The sequence below is a fragment of the Euleptes europaea genome, chromosome 18 (genome assembly GCF_029931775.1).
Source record: "Euleptes europaea isolate rEulEur1 chromosome 18, rEulEur1.hap1, whole genome shotgun sequence".
Taxonomy (NCBI): domain Eukaryota; kingdom Metazoa; phylum Chordata; class Lepidosauria; order Squamata; family Sphaerodactylidae; genus Euleptes; species Euleptes europaea.
In genome coordinates, this window is record NC_079329.1 from 13,453,042 (window position 1) to 13,474,892 (window position 21,851).

Here is a 21,851-nt window from a genome sequence, read left to right on the forward strand (position 1 = left end):
AATTTTGATTTTTTTTTCATTGTGTGCATACGGAGCTCTAGTTTTTAAATTGCCTTTTATATACAGTAGAATGAGGGGGGGAGTGCTCCAAGCGATTTGAAGATTGTAGAAGCTTTTAAGAATTTCTCTGCGGCCGGCTTGCGCCTGCGCAGTCCCGTGTGGAACTGCACAGAAGACACGCAGATGAACCAGAGAATCCTTTTGAACGTGTAGTTTTCCTACCTAATATGATGAAGGAATAGGTTTGCTAGTGGAGAGAATACACGAACGAACCTTTAATTAACTCCCCCCTTCAATTTCTCCTGTTTTTGAAATTAAATTATTAGGTGTCCCTTTCCTTCGGTCCAAGGTAATTGCCTATTTGGCTTCAGGGAGATCTCCAGGGTATTTGGTAAAACCGAAACCTGGATATTGCCTAAACAGATAATTTCGGGTTTATTTTCGGTTCGGGTATATCAATATGCACAACCCTAGATGACATCATTCTGTTCCTTTGTAATTTTCTCATTCATGTTTTATTGTGAGTAATCATTGGATTTTCTTGTATCTTGGTGTATATGTTTCTTTCAGGTACTTCTATAGGTTTTCTAAATAGACTTTTCATACATTTTTCATTGTTAGTGGGTAGATGCTTTTTTCCCTTTTGTGCTGTGACACTTTTTATAGCTGATTTTGGTTCTGGCATTTGAAAAAGTCGGATGACATCTTCAACCTTGGTTCAACAGCTGAATTTCTGGGTGGTATCACAGGTTGAGGGGATATGTACTGCCCCCACTACTCCGGTCAGGAACTCTGCTTCTCCTTCACCAGCAAGCAAGCACCCTTTGCCCAGAAACCATTTGAAAGGGGGAGAAGCAAACTAATCCAGGCAGAGAACTTGGAGGTGGAGGGAAAGAAAGCTGTAAAATAGGAAAGGGTGCAACAGAGCCACCTCAGCTAAGTAGGGGGTGGGTCCTGATGCAAATTCATTTTCACAAATGGAAGCCAAGCAACAACATTTTGACCACAACTCTTTTCTTTGAATCATTTCTTTATTGGATGAAGTGATTTGGGATAAGAACATGCATAGGTGTTGGTCAAGGGGAATTAAACACAATACATCAACAGGAAGCATTTAATTAAGTTCAACTATTTTGCGGTCTCACTGTCCTAGGGCTCATCCATAAAACAAGTTGAAGCCTAATTAGAGAGGAGAAATTCCATGTTCCGGCATATGTCAGAAGTTGGGCCAGATGATGCTGAATTCAAGATGGTGCTGACATCTTTCATTATGGGAATGCTTCTATCTGTGAGTAACTCCTCCTGATATTTGACGAGGATCAAACTGATAGTAAAGAGACCGGCTAGAGGGAACAGATTAAAAAGTAGCAACCCTATATGTATTTTTTATCAGTGTGGCCTATTTGAACCCGTGAGTATTCAAGGGAAGCTTTTTACTCTGCCTTTTCTCAAAAAAGGCTCAAGGTGTCACACAAGGCTCTCCTCTCTTTAGGTTCACAACATCCCTGGCTGGAATTATCGTGTGAGTAACCATAACTGGCCCAAGATCATCCAGTAAGTTTTATTGCTGAGTTGTCCTAGTCCATCACAGACCTCTACACCATACTGACTCTTGAGTCTCCAGCTTCCCCCCTCCCACTTTTGCTAAAACAACACCTTTGTGGAGCTCTTCTTCTTGGAAGGATGATTTTGAATCAACGACAGCTTTACTCTTAATTCTTATCTCCCACTCCTTGATGCCCTATTGCTGGCCAGGGAAGCCCTGTGAATACCCGCTTGGACATGGCCCAGGCTCAAGATCCACCTCGTTCTTCACCCCAAAGCCCACTTCAGCTCCACCACTGAGCACAAGGTTGAAACCAGTGCAGAAAGTTCCATCAGCGGCGAGGAACAGGACAGCCAAAGCCACTTCTTCTGGGGTCCCCAAACGTCCCATTAGCTAAAAGTGTGCAACAGAAGAGAGATAAATGTAGAATTCTGTACTCAACACATGTATCATGAGGCCTCAGAAATTGAACCCTGGTGAGGCACAACATATTAGCAGTAGAATTGAGGTTTCCTGGGTAAAAACCTCCACTTTTTGTATTCACAGCCCTTCTTGTTCGTACCATCTTTGATGTGGTAGAAGTAGGGCTGCTAATTCCAGCTTGGGAGATCTAGAGGCAGAACCTGAGCAGGGCAAAGTTTGGGGTGGGGAGGGAGCTCAGTGAGGATGCTTCTTCTAGAGGAGATGCAGAAGTCCAAGACCATCCACTCTCTGTAAACACTCCAGGGCTTCTGTTTCCTTTACCCCACAGAGCTTCTGTTTTTTCCTGAGCACTGATCTCTCTAGCCTGGAGAATAGTTGTCATTTTGGGAGAACCTCCGGTCCCACCTTGAGGATGGCAACCTTAGGTAGAACCACTTATCATCCCTGTTTCCCCACAATACACTTGCCTGATAACTTTTGCCTTCCTGGATTGTGGCCTCTGGATTTGGAGTCCGATATGCTTCCCTTTCCCACAAAGGAGTCCAGATATTACCTGGTGAGATGCTAGAATTCAAAATGTTTGGGAAATTGGGAATTTAAAAAATGTCACGGGTATCAAGAAATATGACGAAATATGTCCCCAAATGAATGTGGTTGAAGAAGTGTCTTTCTTATTATTCGTAGAAAGATGTCCTTACAATTCATAGAAAGATTTCCTTACAAGATGTCCTTTTGTGATGACCTTACAATTTAACACCACTATATAAACTTTGTCACACTACCCTCCTGCTTACTCATTTCTGCATCCCAGAAAAATATGGCATAGAAAAAAACCCTTGCCTGTAAGCTTCTGGCATTGGGATATGGAGGACCTGTATTTCTTCCCTGATAATATTCTGCCACGGGCAGTGTGCATTGAGTTTTTAGTATGGATAATAATCACTCTTACCAGTTGACTCGTACTCTGTATTTGCTCTCATCTATGGCCAGGGCTTTGGTCATCGCAATAACAGCACCCTGCAAGAGAAATGTGCAAGTGGTGTGGGCAACTGACTAGAATCTGCTTGGCCTCCTTTTATGCCTTTGACTACAGTCTGATTCACATTAAGACAAAGGGTTTTTATGATATGGACTTAAATAATGCCTACAATCCAAGTTGCTACTAAGCTTCTATTAAGGGACAGGCATTTCTCTCAAGGCCTGTTGGCAACCCGAGGTGAGGGCCCAATACAGGGGAGACCAACGTACAGCGCATTACAGTAGTCTAGTCTCGATCTTGGCAGCCCTAGTGAAGACAGGATAGAAGGTGGTGGGCCAGACCTTCGCATCCCCCCACAATGAGCTTCAGAACCGGAGTCATCACCATTCCCACAAAGCTCTGTTCCCTCTGGGCAACAGAAACCACAGTGGGGCGGGGGGCTGCCATTCTTCAGCTAGGCCAGTGCAGCCCTGGGTACCCTCGTCTGATCCCCAGCCCAGGAAACTGGAGCCTGAATAAAGAGGACCGGAAGGAGATAATTATCTAATCGAGTTGATGGGCGGGTTAGAGCAGAGGAGGAGAAATCTGGTCTCTTGAAGTTAAGGTTGCCAACCATCTTTTCATGGCATGGAGGGAAATGACATCATTTTGTCAAGAACATTCCCATGAACATTCCCAGTGGAACAGGTGGTGAGGTCTCCTTCCCTGGAGGTTTTTAAGCAGAGGCTAGATGGCCATCTGTCAGCAATGCTGATTCTATGACCTTAAGCAGATCGTGAGAGGGAGGGCACCTTGGCCATCTTCTGGGCATGGAGTAGGGGTCACTGGGTGTGTGTGGGGAAATTAGTTGTGAATTTTCTGCATTGTGCAGGGGGTTGGACTAGATGACTCTAGTGGTCCCTTCCAACTCTATGATCCTATGATTCTAAGCCTCTATTAAAGGGAAAGGACATTTCATTTTCTCTAGGGAGTGGCAACTCTACTTGGGGTTCTCAGCTAAAGAGGAAAAATATAGGATGTTTTCACCCTTGAAGCTTAACTGAGATTTTCAGTCTATTCATGAAAAGAAGGCCAACCGATGTTCCATAAAACCTTTACTGGTTACAGACTGGTTTTCGCCTCATGTATGAGAACTGAAAGCTGAACTGAAAAACCCCATCCTAGCCTCCTCCTGTGCTATTAGTAGCATTTTGATTTACAAGAGTCAGCAGGTAGAGTTTTTCAAAACTCAGAAATAACCAACACTTTCAATGGCTGTCTCCATGCTCTGAAAACTTTCATTGGCCAAATCAAGCTGCTCTAAAAAGCAGAAGAGTATAAGAGGTCAAAAAAATGGCAACTGCTTCTGTCCTTGGGTCAGGATTACCTTGCTTGCGGAAGCTGACACATAACCCTTCATCCCAATGACACCTTCGATGCTGCCCATGTTGATGATGTTTCCTCCCGTTTCCCGTAAGTGGGGCAATGCATACTGTACATAAAATACAAACAGAAACAGGGTGCCTGATCTCAAAAGAGAAACTTATGAAGCCACCGTATGCTGGAGTCAGACCATTACATTAATGCACCTTGCTTAGAAGAAGAAGAAGAGTTGTTTTTTATATGCTGACTTTCTCTACCACTTAAGGGAGACTCAAACCGGCTTACAATCACCTTCCCTCCCCCTCCCCACAACAGACACCCTGTGAGATAGGTGGGGCTGAGAGAGCTCTTAATAGAACTGTAACTTGCCCAAGGTCACCCAGCTGGCTTCGTGTGCAGGAGTGGAGAAACAAATCCAGTTCACCAGATTAGCCTCCGCCGCTCCTGTGGAGGAGCGGGGAATCAAACCCGGTTCTCCAGATCAGACTCCCCCGCTCCAAATCACCGCTCTTAACCACTACACCAAGCTGACTCCACTACACCAAGCTAGCTTAGAATTGCCAGTTGCCAGAGACCCTTCCCAGCACAGCTAGCAGAAATTGTTGCCACTGGAGATGGCAGTATTGAACCCTTAGGGTGCAAAGCAGGGCATCAGCTGTGGAGCCAGGGACCTGTGGGAGGCAGAGGACTGAGACATAGGTAAAGCATTGCACCTCTGAATCGTATACCATTCCAGACTTTCAACTCCGGATGAAGTCAGCTGACTTCTTGGAAAAGGGAAACTCCTTGCAAGCTAGAAACACCCACCTTTGATGCCAACAAAACGCTCACAACATCGAGTTCCATGAGGCTGCGGAACTCCTGGGCAGTCACGTCATCTATCATTTCCTTATAAGCTGTTTGGAAGAGGATATCAAATAGAAGTGGGGTTCCCAGAGGCACAATCCACAAAGAGCAAGAGAACAAACCCACAACCACCCCTCACAATAAGCTGGTGGATTTCATATTTGCTTTATTGTTTTAAAGTAAAACCAAAAGTCAAACATAATAATCCGATCATATGGATGTAAGAGTAGCCCTACTGGATCCGACCAGTACTCCAGAAGACCATGTAACACTGTGGAAGACCATATGCGCCAGAGGGGAAAAGCCTCTCCCTCTTCAATTGGGGTTGCCAACCAGACTACAGAAATCAGTTCCCCTGGAGAAAATGGAAGCTTTGGTGGGCTTTACGGCCTTATAACTCACTGAGGTCCCTCCCTTACCCAAGCCCCCTCCTCGGTCTCCACCCCAAACCTCCAAAAATGTCCCAGCCCAGAGTTGGCAAGCTTTCACGGCCCCCTCACACTGGTCCACAGAAAGTTACAGGCTCTGAATACGGAGGTTTCATTTCACCATCATAGCTAACTGGCGTTGATGGATCCCTCCTCCATGAATCCATCCAAGCCTCCAATTCAGCTAGAGGCCGTCACTACGTCCTGGAACAGCAAAGTCCACAAGCTGATTCTATTGGGAAAATTCTTTTATCAGAGGTTTGGATCGTATGATCATGGCTGGTGAAAGTCAAATTAAGGCACACACGCACAATGAATAGACAAAGTCCTTTTGTCTTAGCAAAACAAACTTTACTCACTATAAAATAGGGTAGGGTTCACTTGAGGTTAAAACAAGAAATCCTCACTACATTTTCTAGTTCCCTATACGTGCCAGAAAAGTTCTGGCAGGATCTAAACTTAAACACAAGGCATCTCTAAAACACATGGCTCCATCTTCACTGTTTGAGATCCAAAAAATAAGTGTCTGTGCTCTTTCTTCTGAGACAAAGAAAGAGCTGTAACATGCAGATTTTGGGCTACGTGACAAACAACATGTTTTTAACTGATCCCTCTTGACCAATAGCTAATTGACACACTGTAGGTTACATCACCTTCTTGAACTGGTCAGCTTCAATACAATTAATTTAACCCTTGTCTGTCTGACATGTAACGAAGCTCGCTATCTAATCCGCAACAGATTCATCTTTAAGAAGTCCTTCCTGTAGAAAGGGTTAGTGTAGGTGACACGTGGTGCCAGGGAAGGGAGTCCCAAGAGCTTCCTACATATATGTTGTATTATTGTGTGTGTGTGTGTGTAAAGTGCCATCAAGTTGCAGCCGATGTACGGCGACCCCTTTTGGGGTTTTCATGGCAAGAGACTAACAGAGGTGGTTTGCCAGTGCCTTCCTCTGGACAGCAACCCTGGTATTCCTTGGTGATCTCCCATCCAAATACTAACCAGGGCCGACCCTGCTTAGCTTCTGAGATCTGACAAGATCAGGCTAGCCTGGGCCATCCAGTATTATTAGGATACTGTAATTTCTTCAGTTTCATTGAAATCAGCCACTTGCAAACTTATCGTTCTTCGAACCCGTTATTGAGCAAGTCCATTCTTTTGAATAAACACTCACCCCCAACACATACATCCCAATGACTCTTCCCAGACCCCCAACAGATAGAAAATCACTCACCATCTCCAGCGTTGTTCACCAGGCAGTCCAGGCATCCGTAACGTTCAAGAGTTACCAGAATCAACCTCTGTGGAAGAGGGATGAAAAGAGATCTAAAGCTGGGCAAGGATAACAACAGAATTGAGCTGCAAGCAACCGCCATTAGAACTGCCCTGGGCATAGGGTTGCCAACCTCCAGGTACTAGCTGGAGATCTCCTACTATTACAACTGATCTCCAGCTGATAGAGAACAGTTCACCTGAAGAAAATGGCCGCTTTGGCAATTGGACTCTATGGCATTGAAGTCCCTCCCCTCCCCAAACCCTGCCCTCATCAAGCTCCACCCCCAAAATATCCAGGTATTTCCCAAACTGGAGCTGGCAACTCTGTCCTCTCCTCTGCCTTCCTTTCCCCGCACCTGCAAGCTCTCTGGATTAGTTTGCTTCTCCTCCTTCATCCTCTTTCAGTTTGTTTACAAGGCAAATGGTGCTTGCTTGCTGGTGAAGGAGAAGCCATTTTGTATGTTCTCCAAAAGCAGAGCTCCTGACTGGAGGGGTGGGGGAAGTACATATCCCCTCATCCTGGGACACCCCAAAAACCTCCCACTGGTGGCAAAGAGGGACCTGGCAACCCTACCTGGGCAGCATCTCTTCCAGGAGTTGGTATGGGGTCAATACCAGATCCTGCTTGGGGAGGGAGTACAAGCTCTAGCTAGACAGGCTTCTCCTTTTCTGTCTGCAGAATGCTCTTCCTAGATTTTCCTCCTAGAACTGTCTAGAACTCTCTGGCCATTTATGCATGAGAGGTTTTGCCTTGGATTTGCCACTCTCTAGATGCACATTAGGAGCCCCGTGGTGCAGAGTGGTAAGCTGCAGTACTGCAGTCCAAGCTCTGACCTGAGTTCGATCCCGACGGAAGTTGGTTTCAGGTAGCCAGCTCAAGGTTGACTCAGCCTTCCATCCTTCCCAGGTCAGTGAAATGAGCACCCAGCTTGCTGGGGGTAAAGGGAAGATGACTGGGGAAGGCACTGCAAACCACCCCACAAACAAAGTCTGCCTAGTAAACATCGGGATGTGACGACATCCCATGGGTCAGGAATGACCTGGTGCTTGCACAGGGGACCTTTACCGTTAGATGCACATTTTCCCCTTCCGAATTCTCAAAAATCAAAAATAAGCCACCATGCAGAGTTTTGACAATTCAGATGGGAAAAATGTGCATCTAGAGAGCAACAAATCCAAGGCACAAACCTCCCATGCAGAAATGGCTACAGTCTCTCACCTGGTAAGGCAACTAGGATTGTCTTTTCTCTTTCCTAGCAAGTTTGTTGGCTCCACAAAGAAAGCTTTCTTTTCTCTTAACCAGTTCAGTGTCCTGACTGCTGCACAGGCGCTCGGCCACCCCCTCCAACCTGACTTAGCCCAGAGTCAAGGAGGCAAATTTCGCACTCAGCTTCTGAGCCCTGCCCATAGTCAAGACTCCAGAAATGTCTTCCACCAGCCATGCAAAGGGCGTGTTAGGACAGCGAGGACTAGAAGCTTAAAGTTGATGGAGAAATGAAGTGGAGCCACATGCAAGAACTTAAGGACAGGAGAGAGTCATGACTCCACAGGGGACAAAGACATTCTGAATTTATGAAAGAGGAATATTAATTAAGAGGAAAGGCCCAGAAGAACAGTGTCACGACCATTTAGACACCTGAGAACTGGAATATGGAGAATGGTTTCAGTGATGGGTACAGTGATGCTGAAGAAGAACCCCCAAGGAAGCCCCACTCTTCACCCAGTTTTAGCCTACCTTAATGTCAGCCTCCTTGCGGACATCACAGACCTGGAAGCAAGCTTCCCCTGGGTACCCAGAACACTGCAGCTCCCTCTCAATGGCTCGTCCCATTTCCGCTGCAAGGTGGTAGAACAGAACAGTTGCCAGTAGAACACACCTTCTAACCTACCTTTTCTGTGTGGCCTTTAGCTCCTCCCTACATCCTCCAATGAGTATTCAGAACACATTCATCCAAAAGATGTGTCCTACTTTCTATCATCTGCCTCTTTCTCTTGGTGTATTTCCAACGTTCTACTCAAGGACGAATTTAACTTAAATTCCATGCTCAAGGACGAATTTAACTTAAATTCTCTTGTGAGTCTTGAAACGGAAGATGGGAAATGCAACTTTGATAGGGTTTTTGCAGTGGTGGTACCTGACCTATAGAATGCCTTTCTTTCCCCGTGTGTAGGGTTGCCAACCTCCAGGTAGTAGCAGAAGATCTCCTGCTATTACAACTAATCTCCAGCCCATAGAGATCTGGTCACCTGGAGAAAATGGCCGCCTTTGACAATTGGACTCTATAGCATTGAAGTCCCTCCCCTCCCCAAACCCTGCCCTCCTCAGGCTCCACCCTAAAAACCTCCTGCCGGTGGTGAAGAGGGACCTGGCAACCCTACCCATGGGCCTCACCTGGCCGAAACATTTATTTTTACCTAGATTTTTTTTAATTAAAAAGTTTCAAATTGCTTTTACAGCTGGCTTCCAACCTGAGGCCTGTTTTATGACAATCATTTTAGGCTATTAAATGTTTTGTTTCTGTAATGCTCCAGATGGGAGGGGCCGTGGCTCAGTGGCAGAGCATCTGCTTGTCATGCAGAAGGTCCCAGGTTCAATCCCCGGCATCTCCAGTTAACAGGACTAGGCAAGTAGGTGATGGGAAAGACCTCAGCCTGAGACCCTGGAGAGCTGCTGCCGGTCTGAGCAGACAATTCTGACTTTGATGGACCAAGGGTCTGATTCAGTAGAAGGCAGCTTCATGCTGCTTTATGATTTTGTTAAGTTTAACATTGTAAAGATGCCTCAGAAAGGATCTCTGTAGAAGTGGCATATACATTTATTTCAAACAAACAAGGGGGCCCTGTCATGGAGGTGGGGGCAGTGAAGAAATTTGTTCTAGACTCACCTCCGGATGCTTTTGAACAGAAGACCACATTGGCTCCTTGGTGAACTGGAGAGGGAAGAGAAAGGAACACAAGACACAAGTCAGAGGCTTGGCTCACTCACCGAGATGTATACCACGAGATTTATTGATTGGTTTAAAAGACTCACTCACTGCCTTCCCCGCCCCCTTAGTTGTTTTCAGTCTCTCAGGAGGGGCAACCTTCTGCAGGCAGATCTTCTCCCCAAAACTGTCTTCAATGATGACAGCAGAAGCCCACCCCCCAGTCCTCCATGAAGAAACTTTCAGGTGGGAAGCTGCTGTGATCTGCAGCAGGAACAAGATTTGAGTCCCATAGCACCTTAAAGTCCAACAAGATTTCCAGGTATTAGCATCAGGGGCTTTGACTCTCAAATGCTTACACCCTGGAAATGTTATTGGTCTTGAAGGTGCTACTAGGCTCAAATCTTGCTCCCGAAAGCCCTGTTGCTTGTCAAGAAAAGAAAAAGCTGCCAGTCTTTCTCTGGAAATTGGGGCACCCGACACCTCCTGCCACCCACTTAGAGTCCCAGTATCAGAAAGAGCATCCAGAAATCAGATTGCTTTGTGACAGGTTGAAATCCAGCAGGTGCAGCTTCACCTGCTATTAAAATAGGAACCCCACTTCATCCCTTCCCAGAATTTGAACCACAGCTAATAGGGATAGTTCTTGTAACCTCTTTCTTATGCAAGGAATCAGTTCGCAAACACACACACACACACACAGAGAGAGAGAAAAGAGCAAGAGTCCAGTAGCACCTTAAAGGCTAACAAAAATATTTTCTGGCAGGGTATGAGCTTTCGTGAGCCACAACTCACTTTTTCAGATTATCTTCACAGAGAGAGACAGAGAGAAACATACACACACACACACACACACACACACACATATATATTAAAAGCTATAATTTCCCATTATTTTTGATTACACAAGGAAACAGTTTTGTGGCACCACAAAGACTAATGAAAAATCTCAACTCTACAAGAATTTAGGCCAGAAAGTACTACTACGTGAGTCCTTTTTGTGTTTTCCGGACAGACAAAAGGGCCTCTGAGGATATAAAGAGCAGATTTCCCCCCCTCCCAATTTCTCTCCACCCCAGATTAGAGATTTGGGAGCAAGACGTCCTAGTCTTCCTGGCAAGCTCAGCCCCAGCACCTGTTGACAGAAATCGCCCTCTCCTCCATCCCCAGTTCTTTCCATTCTTACCAAATTCTCTCACGGTGGCCAGACCAATGCCCGAGGTTCCCCCGGTCACAATCACCACCTTGCCCGGGTAACGCAGCCCCGCCGCCATGCCAGCTGTTTGCCTCTGTGTCTCTTAATGAATAAAATCCACGTAGAGCTTTGTAGATATAGGCTCTTGGGTGGAGCAAAGCAACGGCTGAATTTGCGTGTTGGGAGGACGGTACATGACTGGTTTGTTCACTAGCAACTTGGAAGCTTGTGGCGCATGAGGGCTGGGAGGTGTTGAGCTGAGCAAAGAAGACTGGGGGAGGCTTTCCAGAAGCTTCTGCACTTTCTCCAAATGACCGTGTTGTTCCCGAAAGGCCAGAGCTGAAGAGGCAGGAGCTATGATTCCCTCTGGGAATCCCTCTGGATTCCTATTCTGGATCTTTCTGCTAAGCTTTTCCTTTCACGTTGCTCAGCTAATTTCCACTACTGTGGGTCTTCCCTCTAGGGTTGCCAGGTCCCTCTCCGCCATCGGCAGGAGGTCTTTGGGGCAGAGCCTGATGAGGGTGGGGCTTGGGGAGGGGAGGGACTTCATCGCCATAGAGTCAATTGTCAAAGTGGCCATTTTCGTCAGGTGAACTGGTCTTTATCGGCTGAAGATCAGTTGTAATAGCAGGAGATCTCCAGCTAGTACCTGGAGGTTGGCAACCTTACTTCCCTCCCATCCTCTCTTTCCTCAAATCACTCCCCTCAAATAATGTGGCCCCCCACACCATATCTTTTCATTCAGCTTCATTTCTTCCGGATTCGAATCTTGCTTCCCAAAGCCCTGTTGCTTGCGTGCCTGGTGCATTGAGTCCCCTCCGTATTCCATCAGCTGACTTCTTCCTATACAGCAGGTGAACAACTTGCTCTAGGGCTAAGTCTGGAGACTAGAAATAAACACTGGAGCACTATCTTGATGGGGCCTTTGAAGTCACGCCTCCCCGGCACTTATCTGAAAGCATCAGGAGCACAAAGGAAGCTTCATTATGCAGAATCATCACTGCAAACATCCTTAATTTCTTATTATATACAGATCAACAAGTTTTCTTGGTGCTGAATTTTGATTTATTTTTTTAATCGTGTGCAAAATCGTGTGCTCTACTTTTTAAAATTGCCTTTTAAATACAGTCGAATGAATTCTTTCTAACAACACCATTCCGCACGTGGTAATGGGAATCGAGTCTCCCTGATGAGCACCCAAAACAACCATGCTAGAGGGACGATATCTTCTGCCTGTGACATGGAAGCTTGCCAGGTGACCTTTGGGACAGTCATACACTCTCAGGCTAGCCTAGGGTTGCCAATCTCCAGGTACTAGCTGGAGATCTCCTGCTAGTAAAACTGATCTCCTGCCGACACAGCTGAGTTCACCTGGAGAAAATGGCCGCTTTGGCCAATGGACTCTATGGCATTGAAGTCCCTCCCCTCCCCAAACCCTGCCCTCCTCAGGCTCCACCCCTAAAATCTCCTGCCGTTGGCGAAGAGGGACCTGGCAACCCTAGGCTAGCCTACCTCGCAAGTTCATTGTTGTGAGGGTGAAATGGAGAAGGGGAGAATTTTGTAAGGCCTGGAATAGCATCTGTAATATGCTATTAAGTTCTTACTCCTGGTCATCTTATAGGCTTTTTCTCCAAGGGGCAAGTCCCTGTTCTTTTGTCTCCTAAATTCACACAATGCCTGTCTGCCATTTCTCCTCCAACAGCAGGTTTCAATGATATCTTTCTGTTCCATTATAATTTTCTCATTCATGTTTTATTGGGAGTAATCCTGTGCGTATGTTTCTTCTAGGTAATCGTATAGGTTTTCTTAATAGACTTTTCATACATTTTTCATTCTTCGTGGGTAGGTGCTTTTTTCCTTTTGTGCTGCGACACATTTTATAGCTTATTTTGATGGTGGGATGTGAAAAACTTGCATGACTTCTTCAGCCTTGATTCAACAGTTGAACTGCTGGGTGGTGTCCCAGGATGAGTGGGTATGTACTTCCCCCACCCCTCCAGTCAGGAGCTCTGCTTTTGGAGAACGTGCAAAATGGCTTCTCCTTCACCAGCAAGCAAGCACCATTTGCCCTGTAAACAAACTGAAAGAGGATGAAGGAGGAGAAGCAAACTAATCCAGAGAGCTTGCAGGTGCAGGGAAAGGAAGGCAGAGGAGAGGATAGAGTTGCCAGCTCCAGGTTGGGAAATACCTGGATATTTTGGGGGTTGAGTTTGATGAGGGCAGGGTTTGGGGAGGGGAGGGACTTCAATGCCATAGAGTCCAATTGCCAACGTGGCCATTTTCTCCAGGAGAACTGATCTCTATCGGCTGGAGATCAGTTGTGATAGCGGGAGATCTCCAGCTACTACCTGGAGGTTGGCAACCCTAGGAGAGGGCAATAGAGCCAGCTCAGCTAGGTAGGGCTGGTCCTGATGCACACTCTTTTTCATGTATTAAAGTCAAACAGCGCCCTGACCTGGATGGCCCAGGCTAGCCTGATCTCGTCAGATCTCAGAAGCTAAGCAGGGTCAGCCCTGGTTAGTATTTGGATGGGAAACCACCAAGGAATACCAGGGTTGCTGTGCAGAGGAAGGCACTGGCAAACCACCTCTGTTAATCTCTTGCCATGAAAACCCCAAAAAGGGGTCGCCATAAGTCGGCTGCGACTTGACGGCACTTTACACACACACAAAGTCAAACAGCAGCAACATATTTATGACATCTGTTTTCTTTGAAGCGTTTCTTTATTGGATGATGGGATTTGGGATAAGAACAGGCACAGTTGTTGGTCAAGGGGAATTAAACAGAAAACATCAACAGGAAGCATTTAATGAAGTTCAACCATTTCACGATCTCAATGTCTTAGGGCACATCCATATGACAAACTGAAGCCTAATTAGAGAAGGGCAATTCCAGGTTCCTGCATATAATATCAGAGTCTGGGTCAGGTGAAGATGGTAAAGAGGCCATCTTTGTGGAGCTCTTCTTCTTGGAAGGATGACTTTAAATCAATGACAGCTGTTCACTTAGCTCTTATCCCCACCCTTCCTTGCAGCCCTATTGCTGTCCTGAATAGCCCTGCGAACACCCGCTTGGACACAGGCCAGGCTCAAGATCCACCTCGTTCTTCACCCCAAAGCCCACTTCAGCTCCACCACTGACCAAAAGGTCGAAACCAGTGCAGAAAGTTCCATCAGCGGCAAGGAACAGGACAGCCAAAGCAATTTCTTCTGGGGTCCCCATACGTCCCATTAGCTAAAAGTGTGCAAGAAAAGAGAGATGAATGTAGAATTCTGTACTCAACACATGTATCATGAAGCCTCAGAAACTGAACCCTGGTGGGGCACAACATATTAGCAGAAGAATTCAGGTTTCCTGGGTGGAGAATTCTAACTTCCAATTTCTCTATTCACAGCCCATCTTGTTCTTACCATCTTAGATGTGATAAAAGTAGGGCTGCCAATTCCAGCTTGGGAGATCTAGAGGCATCACCTGGGGAGGGCAAGGTTTAGGGAGGGGAGGGAGCTCAGTGGGGATGTTTCTTCCATAGGAGATAAGGAAGCCCAAGAGCATCCATCCTCTGTAGCCTCTCTAGGGCTTCTGCTCCCGCTACCCTGCAGACCTTCTGGGGTTTTTTCCTGAGCACTGATCTCTCTGCAGCCTGGAGAATAGTTGTCATTTTGGGAGAACTTCAGGTCGCACCTTGAGGATGGCAACCTTAGTTAGAGCCAGTTAACTGAAGTACCATCCCTGTTTCCCCACAACACACTTGCCTGATAACTTTTGCCTTCCTGGATTCGGGCCTCTGGATTCGGTGACTGATTTGCAAGCCTGACCCACAAAGAAGTCCAGATGTTACCTGGTGAAACGCTAGAATTCAAAAGGATGGGGCATTACAAAAAACGGTCAGGGGTATCATGAAACATGACGAAATGTGTCATCAAATGAACGAATCTGTCTTATAGGAAAGTTATAGAAAGTTATAGAAAGATATCAACTTTCGTGATGACCTTACAATTTAACACACAATATAAACTGGGTAGCCGTGTTAGTCTGTCTGCAGTAGTAGAAAAGGGCAAGAGTCCAGTAGCACCTTAAAGACTAACAAAAATATTTTCTGGTAGGGTATGAGCTTTCGTGAGCCACAGCTCACTTCTTCAGATACAGCTAGAATGTGAAAAAAAAGACAGATGGATTCACATTCTAGCTGTATCTGAAGAAGTGAGCTGTGGCTCACAAAAGCTCATACCCTGCCAGAAAATATTTTTGTTAGTCTTTAAGGTGCTACTGGACTCTTGCCCTTTTCTAATATATACTGTGTCACCCTACTCTCCTGCTTGCTCATTTCAACATGGAATGCAGCCTCTGCAATCTCAGTCCATGGGAATTAGTAAATCATTTGTTTACGGCACAAGAAAAAGCAGTAGAAAAAACTTGAATCCTTTGTTATACAAAAAGAATCCAGATAGTTCCAGGCTGTTCTTTACAATTCGAGCTTCCTGGTGCAGACTCAGTTCTCTTTATAGTATTTAATTTTTCTTCCAGTTAATTTACAAAGCTGTACTTTTCTGTACGCTTGGGGGACGCCCCCTAGTATGTAGACACCTCCCCCCCACCTTCCCTATCTTTCGGTGCAGTGGCTTTGATGCTTTGGTGATATCCCATATGCTGACAGAAACGTTTATACTTCAAGACCCTGCCTATGCACAGACTAAAGGAAAAGCAGATTAGTCCAATGGAATTAAAAATAATGGGGTTCCTTTCTTAAGCTGAAATTCTAGACGTTACCATGTTTTGTTCCTAATCTATTCCAACAATATTTGAAATGGGAAAAATATGAGAACTTTGTACCACTTATCCTTTCTCCAGAAACGTTAACCCATCCCAGTTGTCTGGATATTACACACTTACAATGTCAATTACCTGTTAGCATTCCTTATATTTCTCCCTTTGCTATCTTTTTATTTGTTTTAGCAAAAAACAAAAACCTTGCCTATAAACTCCTGGAGTTGGGGTATGGGGGGGCTGTCTTTCTTCCCTGAACGTGTTCTGCCAAGGGCAGTGTGGATCGAGGGTTTTGTATGGATAATAATCACTCTTACCTGTTGACTCGTACTCTGTATTTGCTCTCATCTATGGCCAGAGCTTTGGTCATCGCAATAACAGCACCATGCAAGAGAAATGCACAACAAGCGGGGTGGGCAACTGACCAGAATCAGCTTGGCTTCCTTTTATGCCTTTGACTACAGTCTGATGTGCCCTAAGGGAAGGGTTTTTATTATACGAACTTAAATACTGCCTACAACCCAAGTTGCTATTAAGCTTCTATTAAGGGACAAGCCATTTCTCACAAGGCATGTTAGCAACCCTAGGTGAGGGCACCATACAGGGGAGACCAATGTACAGTGCATTTCAGTTGTCTACTCAGGATTACCTTGCTTGCACTGGCCGACAAAGTATCCTTCATCCCAAAGACACCATCAATACCGGCTATGTTGACGATGTTTCCTCTCGTTTCCCGTAAGTAGGGCAGCGCATACTGTACATAAAACACAAAGAGAAACACAGCGCCTGATCTCAAAACAGAAACTTATGAAGCTGCAGTATGATGAAGTTAGAGCATTACATTAATGCACCTAGTTTAGAGTTGCCAGTTGGCAAAGTCCCTTCCCAGCATGGCTAGCAGGAATTCTTGCCACTGGATATGGCAGGGATGAACCCGTAGTGTGCAAATCAGAGAATCAGCTGTGGAGCCAGGGACCTCCCCCATCATTCTGATTTGGGCAGCAAAGAACTGACAAAGGTAAAGCATTGCTCGTCTGAATTGTATACCATTCCAGGTTTTTTCTACTTGAATTTCAACTCTGGATGAATACAGCTGCCCTCAGGGAAAGGGGGAACTCCTTTAGAAACACCCACCTTGGATGCTAGCAAAACGCTCACTACGTTGAGTTCCAGGATGTAGCGGAAGTCCTGGGCAGTCATGTCATCGATTGTTTCATTGTAAGCTGTTTGGAAGAGGTTGTCAAATGGAAGTGGGTTTCACAGAGGCACGATCCACAAAAAGCAAGAAAACAGATCCACAATTACCCCCCACAATATGCTGGTGGATTTCATATTTGTTTTATTGTTTTAAAGTAATACTCAGTTGAGTAATACCAAAAGTCAAACTTAATCAGATCATATGGATGCAAGTGTAGCCCGACTGGATCCGACCACTAGTCCAGCAGACTGTGTAACACTGCGTAAGACCACATGCTCCAGAAGGCCAAAGCCACTCCCCGTTACAGCCCTGGGCTTACCTACCAGGCTACAGAAATCAGTTCCCCTGGAGAAAATGGCAGCTTTGGAGGGTGGGTTTATGGCCGTATAACTCACTCAGGTCCTTCCCTTCCCCAAGCTTCCTCTTAAGTCAGCATCCCAAGTCTCCAAGAATTTCCCAGCCCAGAGTTGAAACTAGGGTTGCCAACCTCCAGGTACTAGCTGGAGATCTCCTGCTATTACAACTGATCTCCAGGCGATAGAGATCAGTTCACCTGGAGAAAATGGCCGCTTTGGCTTTTGGACTCTATGGCATTGAAGTCCCTCCCCTTTCCAAAACCCCACCCTCCTCAGAATCCATCCCAAGAACCTCCCGCTGGAGGCAAAGAGGGACCTGGCAACCCTACCTCAGAGGGTTATGGCCTCTGGATAGGAAGGATTCATTTCACCATCATAGCTAACTGGCATTGATGGAGACATCCTCCCATGAATCCATCTAAGCCTCCAGTTCAGCTAGAGGCCATCACTACATCCTGGAACAGCAAAGTCCACACTTAATCTTTAAGTGAAGAAGTCCTTCCTGTAGAAAGAGTTAGTGTGACAGATACATGGATTCAGGGAAGGGAGTCCTAAGAGCTTCACATATATATGCTGTACTATTAGGATACTGGAATTTGTTCAGTTTCTTTGTAAAGAGGCACTTGCAAAGTTATCATTCTTCGAACCCATTATTGAACAAGTCCATTATTTTTGGGGGGAAACCACTCGCACCCCGACATTTACATCCCAATAATTCTTCCCAGACCCCAACAGGTTGAAAACCACTCACCATCTCCAACATTGTTCACCAGGCAGTCCAGGCATCCGTAACGTTGGAGAGTTACCTGAATCAACCTCTGCAGGAACAGGGATGAAAAGAGATCTAAGGCAAGGCAAGGATAACAACACACTCGAGAGCCCTGCAGTTCCAGAGCTACAAGTCACCATGAGAACCCTGGTGGGCACCTCTTCCAGCAAGACAGAGGAGGCTGGGTAAAAAAACAAGCCTGAAGGAAGAGAGGAGAAGAGAAACCAAAGAAGAGGGTAGATATGTGGGGTGGGGCACAAGGCCAGATCCTGCTTGGGGAGGGAGTACAAGCTTTAGCTAGACAGGACAGTTGGGGGATTACCTTCTTTCTAAAGGGACTCTTCCTTGTCTGTCTGCAGAATGCTATTTTTAGGCTTTCCTCCTAGAACAGTTTAGAATTATCCCTTTCTCACCTAGTAACGCAACAAGGGTTATCTCTTTCCTATCCAGTTTGATGGCTCCACAAATAAAGCTCTCTTTACTCAAAATCACGTCAGTGTCATTGCTGCTTCAGAGGCACTCGGCCACACCCTCCAACCTGACTTAGCCCAGAGTCAAGGAGGCAACATTCACACTCAGCTCCTGAGCCCTGCCCATAGTCAGACTCCAGAAATGTCTCGCACCAGCCACGTGAAATGCATGCTATGATGACAGCGAGGACTAGAAGCTTAACATTGATGAAAAAATGAAGTGGAACCACGTGGAAGAACTTAAGGACAGGAGAGATGAGTCCCTCCGCAGGGGACAAAGACTTTCTGAGTATAGGAAAGAGGAGCATAAATCAAGAGGAAAGGCCCAGAAGAACTGGGTCACAAGCATTTAGACACCTGAGAATTATAATGTGGACAATAGTTTCAGAGATGGGTAAAGTGATGCTGAAGAACTACTCCCAAGGAAGCCCCACCCAGTTTTAGCCTACCTTAATGTCAGCCTCCTTGAGGACATCACAGACCTGGAAGCAAGCTTCCCCTGGGCACCCAGAATCCTGCAGGTCCCTCTCAATGGCTCGTCCCCTTTCCGCTGCAAAGTGGTAGAAGAGAACAGTTGCCAGCAGAACAAACCTTCTAACCCCACCTTTTCTGTGCGGCTTTTGGCTCATCCCTCCATCTTCCTCTCCAGGTGTGCCCAAGCTCTAAATACACACAAGCACCTTTCCTAAATGCACTAAAGACTATTCCTCCCCTCTCTTGGTTGTTTTCCCAATTTGGAGGAAGGCAGACTAAAAAAGGGCTACCAAATAAACCAATCCACTCTGGGTCAAATTGGAAAACAAACTCCCTGGGGAGGAAGGTCCTCTCTAGCGTTGCCCGCTGGAACAGGGGAAGATGACCAGTGAGTATTGAGAACACATTCAGCCAGAAAAGATTTGATGATCCTGCTTTCTATCGTCTGCCTCTTTAGCTTTTTAATTAAGGAGTCGTTCTTTTAAAATCGCTTTTACAGTTGGCTTCTAGCCTGAGGCCTGTTTTATGAAAATCATTTTAGAGTACTTCATAGGGTTTCCAACCTCCAGTTGGTGGCTGGAGATCTCCCGCTTTACAACTGATCTCCAAGCAAAAGAGATCAGCTCCCCTGGAGAAAATGCTTGCTTTTGCAATTGGACTCTATGGCATGGAAGTCCCTCCCCTCCCCAAACCCTGCCTTCCTCAGGCTCCACCCCCAAAATCTTCAGGTATTCCCCAACCCGGAGCTGGCAACCCTTCTACTAATTTTTTTTTTTGTAAGCCTCGGGCTGGGCTTTTAATGGGTGAGTTTTTAGTTGTTGTTTTAGTTAACATACTGTGTTATGATTTTATTAAGGTGAACTTTGAAAGCTGCTTCAGGAAGGATCTCTGTAGAGATGGCATATACGTTTAATTGAAATTAACAAGGGGACCCTGTCATGGGGGCGGAGGCAGTGAAGAAGTGCTTGAAACTCACCTTCAGATGGTTTTCAACAGAAGACTACCTTGGCTCCTTGGCGAACTGGAGAGGGAAGAGAGAAAGGAACACAAGACAAAATCAGAGGCTTGGCTCACTCACCGAAATGTATATCATTAGATTTAGTTACGGGTCTAAAAGATTCACTTACTGCCTTCCCGCCCACCAGTTAGGTCCCATTACTTTTGATAACACAAGGGAGAGTCTTGTGGCACGTCAAAGGCTAATGAAAAACCACTAGTTCACAAGACCTTCTGCTGGACGATAGTACTACGGGAACCCTTTCTGTGTTTTCAGGGCACACAAAAGGGCCTCTGTGTATAAACAGCACATTCCCCTCCCTTCCTATTTCCCTCCGCCCCAGACTAGAATTTGGGAGCGAGGTTTCCTAGTTTTCCTGGCAGGCTTGGCCCCAGCACCCGTTGGCAGAAATTGCCCTCTTCTCCACCCCCCAGTTCTTTACATTCTTACCAAATTCTCTGACGATGGCCAGACCAAGGCCTTTGGTGCCCCCGGTCACGATCGCCACCTTGCCCGGGTAACGCAGCGAAGTCGCCATATCAGCTGTTCCCCTCTGTGTCGCTCAATAACTGAAATCCATGAGGAGCTTTGTAGATATAGGCTGTTGGGTGGAGCAATGCACCTGCTTAATTTGCGTGTTGGGGAAGCTAAATCTGAATAATAAAACTAAATATGTGGCTGGTTTGCTCACTCGCTCCTTGGTAGATTGTGGAGCATGGGGGCTGGGCACTGCTGAACTGAGAAAAGAAGGCTGGGGAAGCTTTCTAGAAGCTTCTGTGCTTTCTCCAAGTGACAGCTTTATTCCTGAAGGGCCTGAGCTGAAGAGGCAGGAGCTATGAGGAAATCAACACCCACTGGATTCCTATTCAGGATCTTTCCGCTAAGCTTTTCCTTTCACGTTGCTCAGCTAATTTCCACTACTTTGGATCTTCCCTCCCATCCTCTCTTTCCTAAAATCACTCCCTTCAGAAAACATTGGCCCCCACACCATATCTTTTCATCCAGCCTCATTTCTTCAGGTTTCAAATCTTGCTCCCCAAAGCCCTGTTGCTTGTGTGCCTGGTGCATTGAGTCCCCTCCGTATTCCATCAGCTGACTTCTTTCAAGACTGGGGCTGTGCATGTCAATAAACCTAATCCGAAAATGAACCCGAAATTAGACTTTTCTGCAATATTCAGGTTTCGTTTCGGCCAAATACCCCTCCTCAAACCTGGGAATCTGCCTGAACCCAAATAGGCGATTCTTGAAAAGCTGAAGAGATATTCGGCTTTTTGGGTTTCGGCTATTCACCTTTGCTCAGATGCACAGCTTTCTCCCATTTTTCTGTCTTTGACTGGTTTTGTTTTTTGGGGGCGGAGCCTGAGGAGGGGAGGGTTTGGGGAGGGGAGGGACTTCAATGCCATAGAGTCCAATTGCCAAAGCAGCCATTTTCTCCAGCTAGAACTGATCTCTATCAGCTGGAGGTCAGTTGTAACAGCGGGAGATCTCCAGCTAGTACCTGGAGGTTGGCAACCCTAGGGGTGTCTCATTCAAGCATGCTTGTTTATTCAATAGAGTCAGCTGTGTGTCTCTTATCACGTTTAATAGTGCCACCACTAAAAAGGCCTAGGTGTCATTTGTGGCCAGCTTCCTCCTTCTGACAGCGAGCACCTCAAAAGAAGGAGTTTATTAATCAATCCTCAGCTGACAGACAGGTTTGTGGTCTGAGGTGGGGTGGTTCTGCAGACACTCTGTTAAGATTTTGTGGTTTGGAATTTGTCACAACTTGTTTTCTAACTCCAAAATTAACCTTAATGTAATTTAAAGAAATGTGACTAGATAGGCATGACTCCTTTGTGAAATCAATA

General features: G+C 46.0%; 1 protein-coding gene across 1 annotated transcript; it reads right to left on the reverse strand.

Annotated features, from left to right (window-relative positions):
- Positions 1 to 1,741: 1,741 nt before the first annotated feature.
- Positions 1,742 to 20,548, reverse strand: LOC130490437 (uncharacterized short-chain type dehydrogenase/reductase y4vI-like). Its single transcript, XM_056864265.1, is given in 18 exon segments — positions 1,742 to 1,939; positions 2,437 to 2,533; positions 2,919 to 2,986; positions 4,315 to 4,419; positions 5,118 to 5,206; positions 6,817 to 6,883; positions 8,593 to 8,693; positions 9,743 to 9,787; positions 10,968 to 11,078; positions 14,048 to 14,210; positions 14,723 to 14,825; positions 16,058 to 16,125; positions 16,390 to 16,494; positions 16,875 to 16,963; positions 18,046 to 18,112; positions 18,983 to 19,083; positions 19,984 to 20,028; positions 20,455 to 20,548. Coding segments are annotated over 18 exon segments (1,710 nt in total). The 5' UTR covers positions 20,543 to 20,548.
- Between the last annotated feature and the right edge of the window lie 1,303 nt (positions 20,549 to 21,851).